Source organism: Hydra vulgaris, chromosome 14 (genome assembly GCF_038396675.1).
Source record: "Hydra vulgaris chromosome 14, alternate assembly HydraT2T_AEP".
Taxonomy (NCBI): Eukaryota; Metazoa; Cnidaria; class Hydrozoa; order Anthoathecata; family Hydridae; genus Hydra; species Hydra vulgaris.
Window position 1 is genome coordinate 17700001 of NC_088933.1, and position 25299 is coordinate 17725299.

At 27.9% G+C, this 25299-nt stretch overlaps 1 protein-coding gene across 3 annotated transcripts in view; it reads right to left on the bottom strand.

Moving 5' to 3' along the window:
- LOC100205848 (uncharacterized) overlaps positions 1-25299 on the bottom strand; it is an 84772-nt gene that overhangs the window by 14963 nt on the left and 44510 nt on the right. For all 3 annotated transcript variants that reach the window (XM_065818295.1, XM_065818297.1, XM_065818296.1), the window contains 3 exons: positions 11692-11845; positions 10926-11153; positions 9062-9179 (listed from right to left, as the gene is read on the bottom strand). In XM_065818295.1, coding sequence (XP_065674367.1) covers positions 9062-9179; positions 10926-11153; positions 11692-11845 — 500 coding nt within the window. The remainder of the gene's footprint in view (positions 1-9061; positions 9180-10925; positions 11154-11691; positions 11846-25299) is intronic.

Consider the following 25299-nt stretch of genomic DNA (forward strand, 5'->3'; position numbering starts at 1 on the left):
AGTAAGTTGCCAGCTTGAACTCCGAGGAAAGTACCATTACTTGGTAAAAAGAACATTATGAAAAGAAAAATTTTTGCAAAAAATCATATTGCTTGGCGGGGACCAGATATGACCAAAAAATAAGGTAATATTTTGTGGAGTGATGAAACTAAGATTAATTTATTTAATTCTGATAGAAAACAGTATGTAAGAAGACCATCAAAGCAAGAACTTTCACCTCGCTTCTTTGCGAAAACAGTGAAACACGGCGGAGGAAATATAATAGTGTGGGGTTCTAAATCCTATTGGAAATTTATGGAGGCAGTTAAAACTTAAAATTTCTGGAAAAAAACCAAAAAATAGAAATGAACTGTGGATGATGCTCCAATAGGCTTGGTACAGCATTCCAATAGAAGTTTGCAGAAAACTAGTGGATTCAATGCCGTCAAGATGCACCGAAGTATTAAAAAATAAAGGGTATGCAACAAAATATTAATAATTTGCAACCCTATTGACTTCCATCTTCATTTTTTATTTTACACCTATTATTTTGCTCGGTGAGGAGTTTGTTTTTTTTAAATTAAAATATATTATATATATTTAATAACTTAATTTTTATTAACTTCTGTTTATTTATGTAATAAAACAAAAGTTCTAATAAAAATTCAAATTTTCATTTTATTTGTTTCAAAGATATTCTCGTATTTGTTAATTTTTTGGTTCGCACCTATTATTTTGCTCGCCACTGTATAAAAGAAAAAAACACTGATTATTGTAATTGTAAACAAAAAATAGATTGCCCTCTAAATGGAAAATGCCTTTCGAAAAATGTAATTTACAAGTGCATTGTTTCCTCACAAAATAACCGTGATAAACAATAAATTGGCTTAACCGAGGGGAATGGAAAAAACGTTATGCCAACCACAAACAATGCTAAAAAGTGTTCCTAATTTTACATGTCTTAAAAACGAAATGAACTATACTACCACAGCAAACAGTTCTGAACCTGATAAAATAGTTTTTAGCAATTAAACTGATAAATAAAAATAAATGCCTCACAACAAATTAGATAAAATATATCACAAACTTTAAATGGAAATCTAGTAATTTCTATGTAATTCCTATAATTCACAAATGTCAAGAAATCATTAATAAGGTAAGAGTCCAACTCCTTATTTATTGAAATGAAATCGCCAAAGGATCTTAAAGGTAGACCAATTATTGGCTGAATAAATTCGCCAACATCTCATTTGAGCCAGTTTTTACATATAATTTTATCACAGATTGTAAAGAAACAAAAATCTTTCATTAAAGATGACTTGGATTTCCTCAGAAAAATTCCACGAGCTTGAATCAGAAAGTCGTACAATGACATGCGACATTGTTAACCTTTACACAAGCATTCCACATTATCTTGGTTTATAAGCCCTAAAGTTCTGGATATTTAAATATAAAGAATTGATATATAAAATATTTACAGCTGAATTCATAATTGAGTCAGCATCTTTTATTTTAAATAACAATAATTTCAAACTTGATGAATAATTATTTCACCAAACAACTGGTACAGCCATGGGTACAGACTTCGCACCAGATTATGTGTGTCTCACTATCAGGTTTTTAGAAAAGACTAAGATTTTTCCAATAATCCTACCTCAGTATTTTTCTAACCATGAAGTAGATGATATGAAGAAATTTTACTTTAGATATATTGATGTTGGTTTTATAATCTGGCTAAAACATCTTGATATCAGAAATTTTACAACCGATTTTGGCAAAGAGTTTTCTGAAAATGATAACACCTACAGTGTAATTAACTTTTTAGACATAGCAATTATTTTTGAAAGTTACAAAAAAATTCAAACAGACATTTATTATAAAGAAACTTACACTCATGACTACTTAAACTATAACAGCCATCATCCATTTCACATCAAAAAGAATATTCCTTATAATTTAGCTAAAAGAATAATTGTTTTTACATCTAATTACGAAATTGAAAAATTTTGTTTACAGAACCCAAGTCATGGTTGAAAGATTGTGAATATTCTGATGTAATTATAGATAAAGCATTCCATAATGCAAAACTACAAGGACCAGCACCACAAAGTAAGTCTAAAGAAATATTTCCTTTAGTGACAACATTCTATAACAATCTCAATCATCAAACTTTAATCTCAGAACCTTTTACTTAAAGTATTTCACAATGAAAGAGTCAAAAATGTTTTTTTTTAATATTCATCCAGTATTAGCCTTTAAACAACCTCCTAACTAAATAAGAAGACTTAATTCTTCAAAAGTTGAAGCAAATAAGAAGAAGATTGGCATACTTAAATGTAAAGACATTCAGTGTAAAACATGCAAACTCTACCTTCAAGAAGTAGGCGAGTTTGAAACATCTAACGGTACTGTTTGGAAAATAAAACACCATATCACATGCAACAGCAAAAATGCGATTTATTACCTTAAATGTTTGGCATGCAAAAAACAAGCCATACATACTGGTAAAACAAACAATTTAAGATTATAAATAAACTGACATATTTCTAGTTGCAGAACAGGCCGATCAACTAATAGATTTGACAACCATGTTTATACCTGTCAACGTTCCCACCAAAATGTAATTGAACCTTTTTGTTTTCCTTGAGCTTAACAATGAAAGTTTTTTGTTATCATGTTATCATTTTGTTAATACTTCGTATTAGTGCATTTTTTGGAAATCAAAAAATATTTTTAATAATAAATACTTTGAGAAAAAAAGATTTACTTTTGTTTACTAGTTTGACTATCTTTTACTTTATATTGGTTTTATATATATATGTGTGTGTGTGTGTGTGTGTGTGTGTGTGTGTGTGTGTGTGTGTGTGTGTGTGTGTGTGTGTGTGTGTGTGTGTGTGTGTGTGTGTGTGTGTGTGTGTGTGTGTGTGTGTGTGTGTGTGTGTGTGTGTGTGTGTGTGTGTGTTACTGACACCCACAGTACCAGGAATTAGCACATAGCTAATATAGATAATATAGCTTTGCAACTCTGTGTTTCCACAATCATCAGGCAAGTAAAATTCTTATAAGCCTTATAAAAAACCTGACGATGAGCTATTGTATATTAATATAAATTCAAATCATCCCTCTCAAATTTTAAAATAAATTTCATTTAGTACAACTTCACTCTATTGCCTTTCTCTTTGTTCTATATTGCTCTCCTTCATCTCAAGACCGCACTCTTTTTAATGTTATTTCTGATCAAATTGACCAAGTCCTCTCTCTATATCCATCAGTTGATATTGTTATTGTTGGTGGCTTTAATGCTCATCACACTGAATGGCTTGGCTCTAGTGTCAGTGACTCTGCATTAAGGCCCTCAACTTTTGTCTTTCTTAATCTCTAATCAAATAGTCAACTTTCCAACTCGCTTTCCAGACAACTTGAATCATTTACCTTCACTACTTGACCTATGTCTTGTTTCTGATCCTAGTCAGTGCTCAGTTTCTCCACATTCCTTAGGTGCTTCTGATCACGGTTTGATCTCTCTAAAACTATTATCTTGTCTTCCTGCTGACAAATGTGCTTCTTACATAACTTCTTGGATTCAGGCCAAGAAGTTATGTAAGAAGTCAAGCCTCACTCTTCTCCTTGGTTTACCTCACATTGTGCTGCTGCAATTTCCAATTGAAACCATTACTTTCATATCTATCAGCAAAAGAATTCTCCAGAAAACAGACGTCTGTTTACTATTGCTAAAAACCATTGTAAAAAGGTTTTGTCTAACGCCAAAGCCCGCTATTCTCAGGTCATGAACAATCTTTAATCTTGAATCTAATAACTTACTTTCGATCATCAAAATGGATTTCAATCTTGCTCTACAGCTGATTTGCTAACAGTAATAACCGATAGGTTTTATTGTGCATTACATAGAGGTAGAGAGGTTAAGGATACCGCTCTTGGCATTTCTAAAGCTTTTGATAAAGTTTGGCATGCTGGTCTTCTCCATAAGCTATATACGGTGTATCCGGTAACATCTTTCAAATTATTGATTTCTTCCTTTCAATTTCATAGTATAAAAGTTGTCCTTGATGAACAGCACTCTTCTTCATATCTTGTAAATTCAGGGGTTCCTCAAGGTTCAATCCTTGGCCCTATGCTCTTTTTAATTTACATTAATGACCTTCCAGATATTCTCGCATCTAAAGTGGCATTGTTTGCTGATTACACTACCATTTATTCTTTTCATGATATAAAGCCAACACTCTCTGACTGCTTGGAGGGGGCATCTGAGCTTGAAAAGGATCTTACTTCTGCTGCAGCATGGGGCTCACAGTGGCTGGTGAACTTTAATTCAGATGAATTTTTTTTCAGCCAATCATAATTGTAATAATTTAGATCTTCCTATATTTATGAATGGTAATGTACTAGATGAGTCATCTACTCTTTATCTTCTAGGATTAACTCTTACTTCCGATCTTTGGAAATATCTGATTCATTACAAAATTAGCATCTGCTAAGATTGCATCTCTTTATCGAGCTTGACACTTTCTCACTCCTGATTCTATTCTTTATCGCTATAAATCTCAAACCCATCCTTGTATGGAATACTTTTGCCATATCTGGGGCGGATCTTCTAATGATGCCCTTTCTCTTTTAGACAAGGTGCAAAAACACATTGCAAACATAGTTGGACCTGTTTTTGCAGTCAACCTCCAACCACTATCACATTGTCGTAATGTTGCTGCTCCTTCTTTTTTCTACAAATATTATAACGGGCACTGCTCTAAAGAGCTAGTGTCTCTTGTGCCATCTACTAAAATTCATTCTCATGTTACTCGTCATTCAATTAAGTCTCATCCTTTTTCTGTGACTGTTCCTAAGTGCTCCAAAAACTCTTATTTGTCCAGTTTTTTTCCTGGACCATCAATTCTTTTGAATTCGCTTCCTTCATCTTGCTTTCCTGATTCATATAATTTGCATTCTTTTAAGTCATCTGTCAATCATAATCTTGCTAAACATCTTTTCTCTTCCAACTTCCAACTGTTATAGTGGTTGCTTGCAGCCTTGTTGCATATAAAAAAAAAATTTAATTAACAATAGACTAAATCAAAACTCTTCTAATGAAAATATTTTCAACTCTTCTAAACGCGCGTATAAAGATATTCATAAAAAAAGTGGATTTTAGGAATTTCGAGATAAAATTTGAAACAGTTTCAACAAATATTGAAAAAGCATTTTTAAAATTAATAGACAAACATTTCCCTTCCTCTAATAAATTGCACAAAATTTTTAATAGAAAAAAAGGTAGATTAAAAAAATTTCGAGCTAAAATTTGAAACAAAAATCAAAAAAAAAAAAAAAAAAAAAAATTAGAAATAGAAGTTGGTTCCAAAAATGTTTCAACAAATATTGGAAAAGTGTTTTAAAATTATTAGACAAACATTTCCCTCCCTCTAATAAATTGCACAAAATTTTTAATAGAAACACTAATAAAGTAAGCTATAGCTGTACTAAAATGAAAAAATCATAAAAGACCACAATTTTGATTAATAAAAATGAATTTCTTAGAAAAAAAAATACTGAAAATTGTAATTGCAAGCAAAAATTGGTTGCCTTATGAATGACAAATGCTTATCAAAAAATATTATTTACAAATGCATTGTTTCATCACAAAACAACTCTGATAAACAATATATTGGGTTAACCAAGAGCAAATGAAAAAAACGTTATGTCAACCACAAAAGATCCTTTAAACATAAAAAATACTCAAAAGAGACTATGCTGTCAAAATATATTTGGCAACTAAAAGAAAAAAATATCAATTTTAAATTAAACTGGTCTATTCTAAAAACTGTGTCTGTCTATAATACCATTTCCAAAAAATGTATACTATATTTAGAAGAAAAATTTGAAATAATTACTTATTTTGTATCAAGGAAATTTACTAAACAAAAAATCTAAACTAATTTCTAAATGCAGACATGAAAATAAGTACCTTTTAAAAATTATAAAACCATACTAAAATTATCCCAACTCTAAAGAATTCTTTTCATGATTAAATTTTTAATTTTAATGTAATGTAATGTATGCAACTTCCTCGTTGCAAAATAACTGCAGTTATTACATAATTAATTATAACAACTTGTGAACTCAACTCTCATTTTTCCTAATTTCAAGAGTTGATCTCTGTAATCAACTCTGGCAATTAAAAAAAGTGAGATCAGCAAAAAAAATTTACACAAAAGGGTTACCATAAAACATAGAAACAAGGTCGGCGATTTTTTGCCAACCTCAAAGGTACCTAACTGCCTACCTATTTTTTTAGTACTTTTTAAAAAAAGTTATGATTACATAAATTCACAAGATGTTATCATAATAAGAAAAAAAAGGAAAAGCTAGCTCTATACAATTTATAGATTCTGAATTATGAATTTTTTTATGATTATTTATACAACTTTTATATTGCTTCATAAATTTGTGATATTACATTTATAATGCAAGAGTATTTCATCTCATCTATAAGAACGCATAGGTACCTTTGTGAAGCAAATCTTTTATGATTTTTTACTTTTTTTGAACTTTTTAACTTTCTAACTTTTAAACAGTTTTAAAAACTAAACATAATTTTTAAAACTGTTTTGTAATATTGTTCTTTTTTAATTTCCTAAAGTAATTAGTAATTATTAACTTAGTTTTTGTTTATTTGTTTATATTATTAATTTTTAATAGTTTACTCATAAAAGTTTTTTTCCAATCTTTTTTTAATAATTTTTTTCATACATGAAATTTATATATAAGTTAAAAAAGCTAGTTATACATTTTATTCATTAGTTACTATTAGTTACTATTGTTACTATTAGTTACTATTGTTACTATTGGTTACTATTGTTACTTGTTATTTGTTTTAATTTTAACAGGAAATACAAGTATCATGCTTTTGGCTGTGGAGATGTTTGTCATAGGACATAATTTTTTTTTTCATTTAAAAAAAAATCTAATTTAAAAAACTTTATAAGATAATATAATACCAAAATTGTTTAAAAAAGTATCTAAAATGATATAATACCAAAAATGTTTAAAAAAGTTTCTAAGATGATATAATACCAAAAAACTTCCAATAAAAAAATAATATTATTCTTTAGCTTCAGCTCAATTTTGTTATTGACCAAACATCAGATGACCAAACATCAGATGACCAAACAATAGATGACCAAACATCAGATAAAACAGCTTCAAAAAATGAATTGAAGAAAATAATACAAACAGTAATCATTTTATCCACCAATTTATTTGTTACAAACTTTCAAATTCATATGCTAAATAAATGATTATGAGACAAACATCACTTCTCACTATAAATGTTTTGCCCGACAACTTAAGGAAACAATTTGCATATTGATAAATATATTGATAAAATAATTTTAATTAAAATAAGGTAATGTAAAAATCAATATGCAAAATTTATATATATATATATATATATATATATATATATATATATATATATATATATATATATATATATATATATATATATATATATATATATATATATATATATATATATATATGGCAGCTACATAAGTCCATGAATGAAGCTTGACTTGACTTGAAATAAAAGCTTTCATGTCTTTATGTATCCAGAAGTAAGAAGTAGTAGATTACAAATGAGGTGCAATTTTCAGAGGAGAAACCAAAGACACCAGCCATCACAAAAATTAATTACAAAAGAAAATGCAACCAACTTAAAGGTAGATAAAAATAGTGCAACAATAAGTTGAGTAGAAGAAGGTGTAAGAAAAAAGTTTTAATGAGATCATAGCATGGTCTGAACCACCCAAGGAAAATCTAACTGAGTATATAAGCTATGATTGGAAGACACAAATCAAACAGTGAAAGTAAGTAATCAAAGTATAGCCTACTTAAAAACATTTCTTTATTAAAAAAAAAAAATACCTGATGATTTTTGAAAGGAAAAAATATTAAACTTAATGCAATCAAATAATTTGTGAAATCACATAATTTAGTTGTTTCAAACCAGATTTAAAAATGCATGTAACTGTATTAGTTTTTAAATTAATTAAAAATTTACAAAAAGTTTTGATCTAACACTTTTTTAGACTAAACTATGAAGCTAAAATTTTAATTTTATCAGACTATCAACATCATTAGTAAAATTTTAATTTTATCAGACTATCAACATCATTAGTAAAATTTTAATTTTATCAGACTATCATCATTAGTAAAAGAAAAGTTTGCACTGACCATCTATAAACATCTATTGTAAACATGATCACAGTAAGATCTTACTTACTCTTAGTTTGCTAATTTTCACAAAGAAACTAGAAACCTTGAATAAGGCTAAGGTTCAATTGAGTTCTTTGAATAAGGCTAAAAAAGAATTCTAATTGAAATTTAGTAGAAAAGGTTTTTATTTTATGGGTGCAAAAAATAAAAAATGACTTCAATTGACATTTATGGAAAGCAGTATTGATAAGTCTATCCTGTAAAAATATTCGTGAATATTAAAATAATAATATTACTAACAATAACAATATTAATGATGGTTTTTTAAGAAGCTTCTAATGCTAAAAATACTATATTTAAATAGATCTATTGAAATTTAGGAAAAAATTAGAAAACAATTGCTAGTGAGAAACAATGTTTTAGGAATTATTGTTCATAAAACTTAGCTAAATCAAAGCCAAGGTAGTGGCAGTGACACCAAGAAGGTGTTTGATAAAGTAAAGTTGAGGCTAAGTTTCCAGCTGAGTTAAATGTGATGAATTATAATTTTTAGGACATTTGAGAATTTAAAAAAATTGTGTTTGACATAATTGTTTTCTAATATATCAATATTAAAAAATTTAAAAAACATCTTTTACTTTTTTATTTTTATTGATTTTAATTTTTTTACTACTGCTAATAATATTGAATTACCTGGTATGTAAAATCTGGTGTGTAAATTTAAAAATTTTATCAGCCAATAATACTGACAATTGAAATTTTATATTTAAATGCAGTTTATAATGTATTAAGTGATACCTTGTAACATTATAAACTGATCATAGTCTAAACAAAAAATCTTAATCTAAACACAAACCTTCATTTTTATCTTTTTTACTTTCACAACAATGACTAATAACATGCCACTCAACTTGAGCATTTTTTGGAAGTTGGGGTACAACAGCAACAGTTAGCAAATAATTTGTAGCTGGAAACTAAAAAAAATGCATGTCTAACTTGTCTAAAAATCTTTTAAAATGATTGTTAAATTTAATTTAAAGACAACTATATTTGCTCCAACAAATTTAGTAAAGATAAAAAAAGTAAAAAATATTCATGATTAAAAAAAAAATCAATTTACTGTCTTTATGAAAAAATTATAATCGTCAGTAACAAGCTAAGATAAGAAAAAATAATTTAAGCTCTGGCCAACCTTGCCAATGTGATTACTTTTGATCTTTTAATTCTTGTTAACATCATTGTATATTTGTATATTACATGTTTCATTATTTTGTTCTTTAATATTTTGGTGTTTTCAAAGTAGTTTGGTATTTCATCAAATTTTAGCCAAAAAATATCATTTTTTTGCAAAAATGTATGTATATATATATACAATATCAGTCAAAAAAATTTTTTTCACTATTTTTTAATTGCACTATTTCGCCAAAAATTTGCAATCTTTGTTTATACAAAAAATTCCTTATTTTAACATATAAAGGTGATAACTTGTTAAATAAACGAAATGAGTTGATTTCAAAATACAGACACAAAAATAAATTCCTCTTATCTTTTTTTGACACCGGTGATTAGCTAATATATTGTTTTTTCCTTGCCATCAAGTATGTCTTAGCGACGTTAAGATCCCACTACACAGTATTTTGTCATTTTAGCGTTTTTTTTTGTTTTTGAATTTGTATTCAATGGCTGATGATTGCCGTATAGGCATGAAACTTAAAGTACCATAAAAAAAGTTGTTTTTTCTTCGTTAATATATATTTATATATATATATATATATATATATATATATATATATATATATACACACACATATATGTATACATATTTATACATACATTGGATCTGTTGACAGCTGTTGACAACCCTTTGGCAATGCTTATGCATTACAGGCATACAGGAAATAATATATCATTATTGAAGATTTAAGTTTTTAAAGGTCTAACAAGATCTGCTTCACAAGACTTCTGAATATTTCAACATTTTAATCTGTTAAAGTATCTTTGTAGAGAATTACATTTAAATCTCATTTTTTATTGTGTCTAGACACCAATGCTGGCAAATTAACATCATTTTTTTGAACAGGTACATCTCTGAATTTAGTTCTTGTTACTGTTAATAATAACTTCTTAATAATAAAATCTTGTTATTAAGTAAATTTACTACTAGGTCATTTGTCATAATTCCATTTTCATCATGTAATGATTTAATCAAATTATTCAACTGTTGTTTGTAAACTAACTTTGGATTATAAAACTTTTCTGATCTAACAAAATTTAGATGAAATACTTAAACCTTCATAGAAAATTTTAGAGTTTTTCTTTTAAAACTCATTGAAAAGAAGAAATAAAATTCTATCATTTTTAGGTCAAAATTATTATAAGAAACTCAAAAAATGGTTTTTTTTGAGTTTCTTATTTTATGTGGTATGTTAAAAAAAAATGAAAATTCTTGAAATTTATAATATTTATGTGTTATGTGATAAAGTCATAAATTTCAAAAAATTCCCTGAAGAAAATTAACTAAATAAAGAAAGCAAAATATATTAAAATAAAAAAACAACATTTTAAGTCAGCATTTTCTTTTCTGTGAGCCTGAATTCAGGAAATCCTGATCCAAAATGAGGAAAATAAAAAAAAAAGATAACAATCCAGCCAGAAATGGCTTCTTTATTTACTTCAGTAGTTTACCACAAACAACCCTTAAATATTAAAAAAGCATATACCATATCTTGTGCATTAAAAACAGCAGTAACCGAATCAATAAAAGTGGCATCTGTGATATAGCACATCACATTTCCACAATGTTTTCTGTCAACATTTTCCATGGCTGTTGCAATTTGATTTGTATGATAAAGAGACAGCATAGCTTCTTGCTCAAAAGGACCTGAAATAAGTGTCATAGATGGAGGTAGCAGTCCAATTGAACCAGAATAATAAGTATTATAATCCACCTATAAAATCATCAAAATTATCATCATCATCATCATCATCATCATCATCATCATCATCATCATCATCATCATCATCATCATCATCATCATCATCATCATCATCATCATCATCATCATCATCATCATCATCATCAACACCATCATCATTAATAATCATCACCATAACTATCTTCATCATCATCATCATCATCATCATCATCATCATCATCATCATCATCATCATCATCATCATCATCATCATCATCATCATTATCACCATCATTATCATCATCATCAGAGTTGGAATTAAGTTTTTCTATTAAATTTTATTTAATAAAAAAATGAAAAATTTTATTTGTTGATTGCATTTTAATATAATATATAAAAATATCTTTCTATTTATTTTGAAATATCTTTCTATTTATTCCGAAAACAAGAATAAGTGAGTAGAGGTGTCACAGGTGGTGGAGTTGATTTTTTTTAGTAATGTGATATACTGCATTAATCCAAACCCTGGTTATCATGATCACCATCATTTAGAAAAATTTAACAAACTAACCTTTACAGCTTGGCTGTACGGTCCAATATTGGCAGGTGCCCAGTAAGAAATACTCTGTACAAAGAGAGATTTTTTTTCTGTAGTGTTCGAAGAAACAGCTAATGCATCAATTTTAAATAAAATGTCATTTGGCATATTAAGCTGTATACATACTCTACAAATTAAAAAACAGAGTTTTTAGCATTCAAGAAAAGTTAAAAACTCTTTAAAAATTGTTAAAATATATTAAAATAAAGCATAACAACATATTATAATAATATAAAAAAAATAAAATAAAGTATACTAAAATAGTATAATAAGAATAAGTGCAAAAGGTCAAATATGGCTACAGATGATGATATATTAGGTAATGAAAGATAGAAAGTATGCATTCCTGACAAGCAATTCTAGCCATTTATTATCAGGATCTCCAAAACATCATTGGTGAATATTATGGTCCTAATATTGTGGGCTTGTGGAATAATTTTATGACCCTGTAACTTACATTTTATATTTATATTTATTTGTTGTAACAAAAATATATACATTGTTACAGCCGTATGTTATGTTACATATACAGCTGTTAATGTTATAAATTGACATAGTTAGCTTTAAAAAAATTTAAGGTTCTTGAACAAACAACATAGTTAGGCAAAGGATTCCAGTTGATAATTATTCTGTTGTTAAAGAAGCTTTTTCTTGAGGAACACTTAAATTTCTCTTGTTCGATTCTTTTACAATGTCCACATATGCTTGATGAAGGACTGTTGTTTGTCAGTGAGGAAACCAATTTGGGATTTTTGAACCAATTCACAATTTGTAAACCATTTGTTATCTTATAGTGGTATATTAAATCCTTTCCTTCTATTTTCAAAAGTTGTTAAATTCAATTTCTGAAGTCTTTCTTCATATGGTATGTTTTTGAGATCTTGAATATGATTTGTAGCTCTTCTTTGCACTTTTTCGAGTTCCACTATGTTGTTGTTTAGAGTTGGGTTCCAAACTAGTACTGCAAATTCGAGATGAGGTCTCACAAGTGTAATATACAATGATTTTTTTATATCCGAATTGAAATAAGTAAAAAACTGTTTTATCAAACACAGTGACATTAGCCTACTACTTAATTATAATTGGAAATCATGTAACTTTTATCATATTTCTGCTCTCCCCTTTTGGTTTATATATATATATATATATATTTTTTATTTTTTTTTTATTTTAGATTATTCACCTATGTTTTTATAGACATATATATATATATATATATATATATATATATATATATATATATATATATATATATATATATATATATATATATATACTTATAAAAACATAGAGGTTATCTGTCTGTCTGTGGACATTTTTGTTTTCTGCGGTAAACTCAAAAACTATAATGTATACATAAATTGTGAAAAGTAAACTTTTTTCTAATTCAAACGATGGGTAATCTTGGCAAAAAAAAATTAAAAAATTTTTTTTTGAAGGAGTTAAGGTTGTTTTAGTAAATTAAAAATGTTTTAAATAATTAAAAAATAGCGCCATTTTACTTTTCTTAGACGTTTTTTGTCGTCATTAAACAGTTTTTTGTACCATTTCACTTTGACATCAAAAAATGTCAAATAAAATTATGTGTTTTATATCATATTTAACATTATCTTTTACGTTATGTTTTACATTTTATTTTACATTATATTTTACTTTATACTAAATTATATTTTATATGTAGTGGCCAGGTATTCAGTGGGCATTGTAGAAGTTCGGCAGCAGGTTACATAGAGGGTTATGTAAGGAGCAGGTAGCCCGTGGGTATTTTAGTAGTTGTGTAGCAGGCAATGAAACTTGCGATTTAGCGTGTGGTTAACCTGCAGGCTTTGTAATAACTATGAGCAGGCTATGAGTTAGTTATGTAGTCGGTTATGTATATCAACTTAAGTCCTACAAACAATAAAAAACAATTAAAACTAATAAAAAGCATTAAACAATTATTTTTGTGATTGCGCAGGCTATCCTACTAGTATATATATATGTATATGCATATATATATATATATTTATATATATATAAATGTATATATATATACATAAATATATATATATATATACACATATATATACATATATATTATATATTTATACATTATATATATATATACATAATATATATATATACATAATATATATATATATATACATAATATATATATATATATATATATATATATATATATATATATATATATATATATATATATATATATATATATATATATATATATATATATATATATATATATATATATATAATCCGCAGTGCTATGTGATAAGACCGTAAGGACTTCCTGGGATACCTAAAATAAAAAAAATATATATATATCGCGATGTTAGAATTATTTTGTTCTATCTCCACAAATCAAAAAATTTGAGTTAGATATATTTTTTTTATTTTTATAGTTAAAATATTTATTTTTTTCTACCAAATCAGTAAAAAATAAATTATTTTTAATATACCTGACATTGCATTTTGTTCCACCTCCTTAATGCAGTTTATAAATTAAAATTATAATGTGCTATCTCCGTTTTATCTGCTTTATATTTGAAAGTCGTTAAAAGCCGCGGTAGATTTTTTTGTTGAAAAATTACAACAAAACGTTAAAGGTAAAATATGTATATATATATATATATATATATATATATATATATATATATATATATATATATATATATATATATATATATATATATATATATATATATATATGTATATATATATATATATATATATATGTATATATATATATATATATATATATATATATATATATATATATATATATATAATGTTTTTTTTTTCATAGATCATAGTTATTACATTTGAACTTTCTTAAATATATATTGTTCATGGTTTGGGTATTATTGTTATTTGTTTATTATTATGTATATATATATTTTTTTTAAACTGATCTGAATGTTCTTGGATATCCTAATGGTGCACTTGTAATAGCATCAGCTAGTCGTCTGCCCCCACATGGAGGCCAAACTAGGAAATGAAAGTCAGCACCTAAAACTTGGATACAGAATGTGAGAAAGCAGTTGAGACAATCTGGTCAAGCTTATAAAAATAGAAAAGGAGAAAATGTTCCATGCAAGTCTGTAACCACAAGAAAAAACTGTAGAATTAAATGTTAAATGTAGACAACATATCAGTGATGAAGAACGAGCACATATATTTTCTGATTTTTGGTCTATGGATGATACCCAAAAAAAGCATTTCTACAGTAGAACTACTGAATCACTCCAGAAGAAACGTCATCGAACCATCAATGAAAATTCGCGAAAAACATATTCATTTTATTACAGCTTTTTTGTTGGTGATTTGCAAACTCGAGTTTGTAAAGAATTTTACCTCACTACTTTAAATATAAGTAGTAGAAGAGTTTATTATCATCATGAAAACAAGAATGATGCTACTGCAAGCCCAGCCTTTTCAAAATGGGGGAAACACCAAAAAGGTTGTTGATCAAAGATCAAAACAAAGTGTTAAAGATCATATCAATGAATTTCCACGTGTACCAGCACACTACTGTCGTAAAAGAACAAAAAAAGAATATTTTGAAGCTTTTTTAAATCTTAATAAAATGTATGAACTTTACTCTACCTATTGCAAAGAAAAGAATATTGCCCCTGTTAAGAAGCATATGTATAAATTCATATTTGAGCATGACTTTAACATCGAATTTCAAAAGCCAAAAACTGATTTATGTGATACATGTTATGAATACCATAATGTAGTAAATCCAACTGAGGAGCAAACCCCAAAATTTTCCAAACATGTAATGCTGAAGAATGAAAATCGAGCAGAAAGTGAAAAAGACCGCAAACTTAGGGATAAAAATGTAGCTGTAGTATGCATTGACCTTGAAAATGTAATAAGTTTACCAAAATCAAACATAGGAGCATTTTTTTACAAACATAAACTCTCAGCTTATAATTTAACTGGGCATTGCTCCCTAAATAAAAAAGGTTATTGTATGCTTTGGCATGAAGGCATTTCCGGTCGTGCAGGAAATGACCTTGCAAGTAGTGTAACATGCTTGCTAGAGAAGATAATTGCTGACCACCCAGATGTTAATAAACTCATACTATGGTTTGATTCCTGCGTGCCTCAAAATAGAAATAGTCACATGTCCATTGCCTTACGCGAGTTTTTGATACGTTACCTAAAAATCAGGGTAATAGAGCAAAAGTTCTGTGAATCAAGGCACTCTAGTATACAAGAGGTTGACAATATACATAGTCAAATTGATAGAGCACTAGCTCCTCTTGAAATATTTAGTCAACTTGGTTTATTCAGAGCAATTGCTAATATTCAAAAGAGAAATCCTTTTTCTGTCTACCAAATGAAAAGATTGGATTTTAAGCATTTTTCAGCTATGGCAGGCTATTTTAATTATAATCCCTATACCCAAATAAAGCATCTGGTTTACAGGGCAGAGTTTTCAGATCATATATACTACAGAAAGTCATTTACTGATGTTTGTTCAGAAGTTTGAATTAAGCGTCTTCCTAACAATCCACGATCTTCATTAGCTGTGGCAAGACCTCTTGTAGTTGTACCAATGGCTTCTGTCTTAAACCAGTGTGCTCAAATTTCTATTGATAAAGCTAAGGACCTTCAAAGTATGTTCAAGTATATGCCTGCTGTAGACATAACATTTTATAATAGTATTTTAAAATAATTTATTTTAATGTCAAAATGTTTATGTTTTATGTTTATGTTATGGTGTTAAATGGGCTTCTTATTAAAATTGTTGTTTTTAATGAATTAACCAGATGTGCTTACCTTGCTGAATTTAATCTTTGAAATTCATTTCACTGTGAAATGTATTTTGGATAATATGTTCTTGGAGCTTATTTCAACCAAAGTTTTATTTTTTTGTAAAAATCTTGGTACACACTTTAGATAATTAAACTTTATAAATATTGCATTTATAAAGTTTTTTTACTAGTTAAAGTAAGATTTTATTCCAATAAAACAGAGATCTACCAAACAGTTATTTACCTTGCTACAATATATACAATATATATACAAAATACTAATTTGTATTATATTTTTATATAAAAAATAGAGATAGAACAAAATAATATTGTATTTTATAAAATAAGTGTGTATTATATTGTTCTATCTCCAAATCAGGGTGTGGTAATTCAGATACCTGCACATTATATCTTTTGAAGTATTTACTTTTAAACTGTGGTAGCAAGTATGGGAAATTAATATGAATCTAATTTGTTTACATCTTTTATGTTTAAGTGGTCTACAGGTCCTTTTAAAACTTTGAATTTGATTTTCTCAGTTTGGAAAAACATGGAGTTAGAACAAAATAATTCTAACCTCGCGATATATATATATATATATATATATATATATATATATATATATATATATATATATATAAACACATATAAGTATATATATATGATCATAATAGCACAAATTTTGTAATTAGTTTAATAAATATAATAATTTTTTTCAGTTTAAACAACATGTTTCGATTATAAAGGGTGGTTAAATTTTAAGGGCCGATGTTGAATGTGAACCAAACCTAAACATAAATTATTTTTCTGTATTTAATGTGTCATTTCTCAATTTCAGACTGACTCAATTTGAACCATGGAAAGTTACACAATTGAGCAACGCGTTAAAGTTATTCAGGCCTATTATGAAAATGGGCGTTCAAATCAAAATGCATATTGTGCACTTCTTGAGTTTTTCGATCAATTTAATCGTCCAAATGTGCGTACAATTGGAAAAATCGTGCATAAATTTGAGCAAACCGGGTCTGTAGGAGATGTGAAAAGACCAGCGCATGCTCGTACTGCTCGTACTGTCGAAAATATTGCTACTGTTCGCGACAGTGTGGCTAAAGAGCCGTCCACATCAACTCGTCGTCGTAGCCAACAATTGCACCTCTCACGCTCGTCGATGATAAACATTATGCATAAAGACTTGCATTTACACGCTTACAAGGTGCAGTTGACCCAGGAACTAAAGCCCACTAACCATCTCAAACGTCGTCAATGGTCAGAATGGTGGCAAGAAAAGGCAACCATCGATGATCAATTTCCGACGAAAATCATCTTCAGTGATGAGGCCCATTTTCACCTTAGTGGCTTCGTCAACAAGCAGAATTGCCGCATTTGGGCGAATGTTAATCCGAGAGTGATTGTCGAAAAACCAATGCACCCACAAAGAGTGACTGTTTGGTGTGGTTTATGGGCTGGCGGCATCATCTGACCATATTTTTTCCAAAATGATGCCGGTCTGGCAGTTACTGTGAATGGTGTTTGCTATCGTGAGATGATAACGAACTTTTTATGGCCCGAATTGGACCATATGGATGTGGAGAATATGTGGTTTCAACAGGACGGTGCCACTTGCCACACAGCTAACGAAACAAAAGCTCTTTTGCGCGAAAAATTCAATGGTCGTTTTATCTCACATGGTGGCGATGTCAATTGGCCGCCAAGATCATATGATTTGACACCGTTGGACTTCTTTCTTTGGGGGTATTTAAAAGAAAAGGTGTACGTTGATAAGACAGCAACAATTCAAGAGCTAAAGGATGAGATAATTCGGCACATTAACGGCATTGAACCTCAATTATGCCTCAGCGTCATCAAAAATTTGCACCATCGGATGGAGGTGTGCCGCCGAGGTCGCGGCGCCCATTTGGCCGATATTTTATTCCATACATAATTGAATCATACCATATTATCATAATAAAAAGATGTTACAACAAATTCCTTAATAATTTGTGTTTTATTCAAATTTAACATCGGCCCTTAAAATTTAACCACCCTTTACAATAATCATTTTCAAGTATAAAACTTGAAATTCTTTTTGAAATTGTTTGAATTTTTGAAATTGATATTTTACCAATATACAGCATTTTAAAGAAATTTATTATTGAGGATTTGATAATTTTCTTATTATCTTTTTATATAGCCTATTTAGGTTTTTAAAACACAATCAATTAGTTAAGTTGGGTAAAGGTTTTTTTGGAGAATATGTTTAAGTTTAACTAAATCAAAATGTAAATAAATGGTTTTATTTTAAAAATTAGACCATTTATTTATACAAAAACTAGAATGGGAAAAAAATCCCAAATGATTTTTTTCCCATTCTAATCTTTGAGTACAATGTAAACATTTTTATTATCACATTTTATAACTATTCCAGAACCCCCTCAAAGCCCCTAAATATGAGCAACAATTTTCTGTATAAAACAATATCTTTTTTTAGTTGAAACACAAAAAACAAGTACACTGATCACATTTTTCAAATAATTAAAAATTAAATAACAGAAATCAAGCCAAACAAAAGCAGCTTGTATAATATATGTTATATTATCCAGTTAAACCAAGCTAGTTCTGCTTTTTTTGTTAACAGTTTTAGTCAAAATATCTGAATGTTAATAACCTCGTTTCATTCTCCAAGAGTTTTTTTTGCTAAAATCAGGATATTACTGCCTGTGATTTTTAATGCACTGCAGTAACCTTTCTCTTTGTTGTAGATCACTGGTTATAATTGTGGCAAAATCTAAAATCAGTTTCACTCCTCTCTCTGCAGTATCGTTTACAACTTTTACCATACGAACAAATTTTTCAGCTTCTTGGTATCATTCTTGGTATCCTGGTTGCTCTTTCCACTGTTCAATTGGTTTAACAAGCTAATCTGTTTTGGTGCCAAGAATTCTGAACAGTGTGTAAGATTTAGGTCCTTGAAGATTTGACAAACTTGTTTGACAAGTAATTTTACAAAAAACTGACTTACCAAAACAAAAATTTTCAGGTACTGGAATTCCAAGAGTTTGGCTGCCATATCTTTTACCACAGTGGAACTAACATGTTAAATGAAAAAAGCAAATGTTAGTTTTTTTGGGTTCTATTTTTAAAAATAGAACCCAAAAAATTTGAAAAAAAAGTTTCAGAGGCAATTGAGATCAGTTTAACAAATGCGGACCTAAGAACTGAGGTATGAATTTAGATGATGGTCAATATGTAAAAACGCAATTCTGGACATCATATTTTTTATACTTATGTAACATTGAAGAAGCCTAATTAAAGCAAACTTTAAAGAAGTCATTAAAAAGTCCCCATTTGTTTGTAATTAAATATAATTAATAGTTTGTAATTAAAGCTGAGTTGGTAGTATCAAAAATCTAGCAAAAATTTTCAGATTAAATAAAAAAAAATTAGTATTGAGAGAACTCATATTCATTGATGTTCATATATTAAATTAGTGTATATATATATATATATATATATATATATATATATATATATATATATATATTATTTAGATGAATGAAATTAACTGATTAGTGGGACCTAAAGTTTCATGCCCAAAGACAACCATCAGCTGTTAATACAAACAAAAAATGTAAACAAATCGTAAAAAATACTGTAGAATGAGTTTAGATGTGATAAACAAATCATATGTGATAAATAAATAAAAAAGTAAAAAATAAAACAAAAAATAAAAAGCTGTTATAGTCTCCTGTGTCAAATAAAGATAATAAGAACTTTTTTGAATGTCGACACTGAGATACAATTTTTTTTTTTTATTTAGTAGGTTTTTACCATTATGTGAAAAAATCACATAATTTTCGTAGAAACAAAGGTGGGATATTGTTAGACTGTAGGGTTTACAATGTTTGATAATTTTCCATTTTATAATAGGCTTTATGTTTTGGTCTTTTAAGCTCCGTATTTCCTTAGAGAGTTCTGTGTAATTTCTATACTTAACTGATGCATATGATTTGAAACGGTTTGGTTATCTTAATTTAAATAGTGTATGACTAATGCCAAAATATACTTTTTCATTAAGTTCATGACCACTAGAACTTTTGGTTGCTTGGTAGACAATATTGTTGGACAAAAACTGGTTATTCAAAGGGTAAAATGCTTTATCTACGCAGTTACATTGCTTGTTTTTTAGTTGCGCAAAATTTTGAAATTATGCAAATTTATGATATACTTTCAGTTAGGAAGGCAACTGTAGCTGATCCTAATAGAGTTTTGGTTGAATATTTTATGTAGCTTGTAGCCAGCTGGGAAATGCAGGCCAATTAGGGCTAGAAAACAGTTTCCTAATTTTGTTTTGACAATCAAGCTGAACAGGGGGTTGTACCAAATGATATTACGTTAAGGATGTTTTTTTGTTGATTTTGATTTGGGATTAATTGTGATTGGTAGGTAAGCTTTGTCTCGTATCCCAATTTTTTTAAAGCTACTTCATATGGTAAAGAAGCCTATTTAAAAACAGTTTCATTAATTGATGTGGAAGATAATATTTGTTCAATATTGCAAGGGATTGCTTTTATTGCAATGCTTGCAAGGTGGTTAAAATTAGAATGGATATACCTCAATTGATTATAAGATTTACAATATAGTTGGAATGTGTTGTTATTTAGGTTTAATGTAATATCGAGGTAGTTAACAATTTTTATAATAGATGGTTTCTTTTTGATTATCAGGTTTACAATAGTTGAAATGTGTTGTTATTTAGGTTTAATGTAATATCGAGGTAGTTAACAATTTTTATAATTGAATAGTTTCCTTCAAAAATATTTGTTATACGCTTTTTGATTTTACCCATTTGCTGACCGTTTTTATTCTTAAATACGGCAAGACTGTCATCACAATATAGGCCAAAATCTTTTTTGTTAAAATGCTGTGAAATTTGATGCACTATAAAAATACCTATTAACTTGCAAACTTTATCATCATCAAATGCTCTTAATCATGACATCAAACAATTCGTTTCTTTTTTTTAATCCACATTTTGTCATTATTAAAGATTTGGGATTTTCTTGCATGCTTTATTAATGCTTTGTCTTAACTTTTAATAACAATATGAATATCAGCAAAATTCATAGCATTGTTGAGAGTGTTTTCATTTATGAAAGGGTAAAAATTGTTAACATCAAAAACTAGAAATTTGTTTAAGTGTTTATTGGTGATTTTTTAAAACCAGGCTACAACATTTTATGCACTTTGCCATTGTGTCAAAATAAGTTTATTTTTAAGTTTACAATTAATTTTTGTTAAAATTACTTTTATTATTTTGATAAAATTACTTTATAAAATTATTCATCCTACCTCATTCTTTGAAGGGTTCAAAAGGCGCACAGATGGGTTGTTAACGAAGCTTTCCTTGTGGTCTTTCAAAGTGAAAAAACAGCTAGAAGATCCAATTATTTCAATTTTTTTATATCCTTCATGATTGCTTAAAATTATGGTCTTTTAATTTTGGATTTGCTTTTTTGTAGGTGGTGCAGATTATTGTAACCCTCTTTATATAGTTTATACATATGTATTTTTTCAGTTTATACATATTGTCAGCTTGTGTTACGGTTTCGTGAGATATACATATAGCTTTAATGTCTTTTTTCATACCATTTTGAAAAGTGTTGCTAATGTCTTGAAGCTTAATTGATTTAATAAGATTAATTAATTCTTTTTCAAAGAAATTCATTGCTTTTATTTGCGGTAGACATTAGAAAATTAAATTCTGTAGTTTGTATAATTGACATTGTCTTAATTTCTTGGATCATTATTAATAAAAAAGAAAGCTTTCCATCTCATTTACTTTAAGAGTAATTCTGTTTTGTTCATTAATTTTAATTTTAAGTTACTTTCTGACAGTATTGATATGTTTTTTATTGAATAATTTAAGTTTTTTTTTTTTTCATCATGTTGACGACTTTAGTAGAGAGGCTTTTTTTGTTTGTTTTGTCTTTTACTTAGCTTTGTATATCACATCTGAAGTCATTATACAGTAATTTTTACGCTTTTGTGATGGTTTGTTTATGTTTTTTGTTTGTATTAACAAACAAAATTTTTCTTAATTTATATAAATATAAATATAAATATAAATATATATATATATATATATATATATATATATATATATATATATATATATATATATATATATATATATATATATATATATATATCAAAGATCAAAGAAGCTTTTTTTGAATCAAAAAGCTACCTGAGAATAAGCTACCAACAAAAGGAGAAGTGCTTGGATATCTTTATTATAGAAAATACTTTATGACATCAATTTCTAAGTCTGCTAGCCTTCAGGACGTGGTTGCCTGCCTTCTTTTAAATTTTTTTTTAATGTAACGAATCTGATGGTTGTCAGCAAAAAAAGGACAGCTTGATATGTGTTACTAAAACCGTAGTTAACATATGGGAAAAAACTTCAATTCCAATATTGTGTCATAAACAAATAAGGTTTAAATAATACTTGTAGTTTCTAATTTCGAAAAAAAACTTGTAAAAAATAATACTCGTATAAATATGATAAAATGTTTGTAATTAACTTTCTTAGTTATAAAAAACTGTGCATATAATTTTGGGAAGAAATCGGTAATCTTTTCGACATTTCTTCTTCAGATGTTAATGGTATAATAATGGAAGAAAGACTAAATCACTATCAGGGAAGACTGTATGCTTTGGATGGTTAAAAAGGCCTTAAAAAGGAAAGTGGTCAATGGATTGACAGGACAAAAATTATGAAAAGTTTATAAAAAGAAAGATTGTGAAAACAAAACAATTTCAAGCAAAAATGATTGGTTAACCATCATCTGACAACATTTTCTAGTCAAGTCTTAAAAAATATTCTGAAACATAAAATCAAATCAACATCCATTGTTGCAAAAAGATACAATATTTCTTCAACAGGTCTGGTAGCTATAATTGCAAGTATCATAAATGCAGGCACTGGAGATTTGAATAAGTTTTCATTATAAGAAACAACTTCAAGAAGGCATAACAAAATAGTCTTAACAAATGAAGGAATTGAAGAATTTTTCATCTCAAGAGCTAGACACTTATCTTTGACTCTTCACAAGGACGCAAAAAAATTACAGATGTTCTTAATCATGGCAAAAATGTGGAAAAGTTAGCAGTAATTTTAAGCTCAACTGATCTCAATGAGGCCCAGCTTATTGGAGTAATTAGAATTTCTGATGGTTGTGGAATAAACTAGGTTGCTGTAATAAAAAATGTTTTCGATGAATAGAGTCTTTTCAAAGCAGTTGATAGCGTATTGTTTGATACAACTGCAAGTAATATTGGATGGATTAATGGAGCAGTGTCAATTATTGAAAGATGGAACAACAGACCACTAATTTGGATAGCATGTAGACACCATGTTGTTGAACTCTTTACCTGTTACTTTTTCTGAAATAGAAAAAGTAACAGGTAAAGTTACAAAAAGACCCACAGACAATACATTCAAAAAATTACATGATAACTGAGATAAAAAGTTTGCTAATGGAATAAATTATGAAAATATAAACAAATTTTAGGACTATTAAAACTTATTATTCGGAAAGGAAATATATAACATTATTAAAACATATTTTTTATCAACACAAATAATTTCTCATAAGTAATTAAATAAATACTTTCTGTTAGCTGATAAAGTCTTTAAAAAAAAATGTATTTCCCAGTGGTGACTATAGGTACCTTTGGAAGTTAACAATTGTATACTTAGGCAGATTGGTCACAGGATTTCATTTTAAAAGACCAGATGCCTTACAATCATACAAGATATCTTGCTAAACCAACTTATAATCTTGTACTTTGCCTTTTTAGTCCACATCTTGATTCAAATCTTTTTTCTGCAAATGATGTCACGTTTTTGCTGAATTTATTGGTGCTTTTTATACTTTTGGTTTATAAAACTCTTCATGTTTTGCATGTGAGATAGATTCTCAGATAGATTAACATCATTCTTTTGCATGTACGGCTTCTGAGATGGATTAACAAGCAATTATAGATTTATTAAGAAAATTATAAAATTAAAAGACCTGATATTGCCCAAGCATGCATTGATGTAATGAAACAACATCTGTGGTATCATGACCAGAGAACAGTTATTTTCTCCATAGCTGAAGAGGAACTATTGGCTGAAGTTACAGAAAGTGTTACTAAAAAGCTGTTTACTCTGACTCTAAGCAAGATATTGGCAACCCAAATTTTGAAGAGCAGTACAAAAATCTAATTACTTCTAATCTTTCATCATTTTTACAATAAAAATAAAATAAAAGATGATATTTAGCAATGCAGCAATGATAAACAAATATTTACTTAATATTTAATTCAAATCTAGAGAATGTAACCTTGTTAACAATTGTAACTGATTGAGATGCAATGTAACTTTGAAATGTTATAGGGGTTAGTTGCAAATAGAAATTTTATTTATTTTTTGTGACAAAGTAAACAGACTTTTGTAGATTAAAAATAAAGTAAACCTGATAAAAGCGATAAAAATAAACAAACCTTTATTGTATTTTAAAGTTTTTTTAGTTTTAAGTAAAAAATTGTAACCTTGTTACCAATTGTAACTAATATGAGATGTAACGTAACTTAAAAATGCTATAGTCGCTTGACGTTAAATATTCAAACACTGATTGTTCATGATACAGGTAGATTTGTTGATGCAATTGCATGTTTTTTCTTTCTCCTTTTTATGATTACATAAAATATTATGATTAGTTAGTAACTTGTTGTTCAACATGAGTAACTAAATTTAATAGTGTTT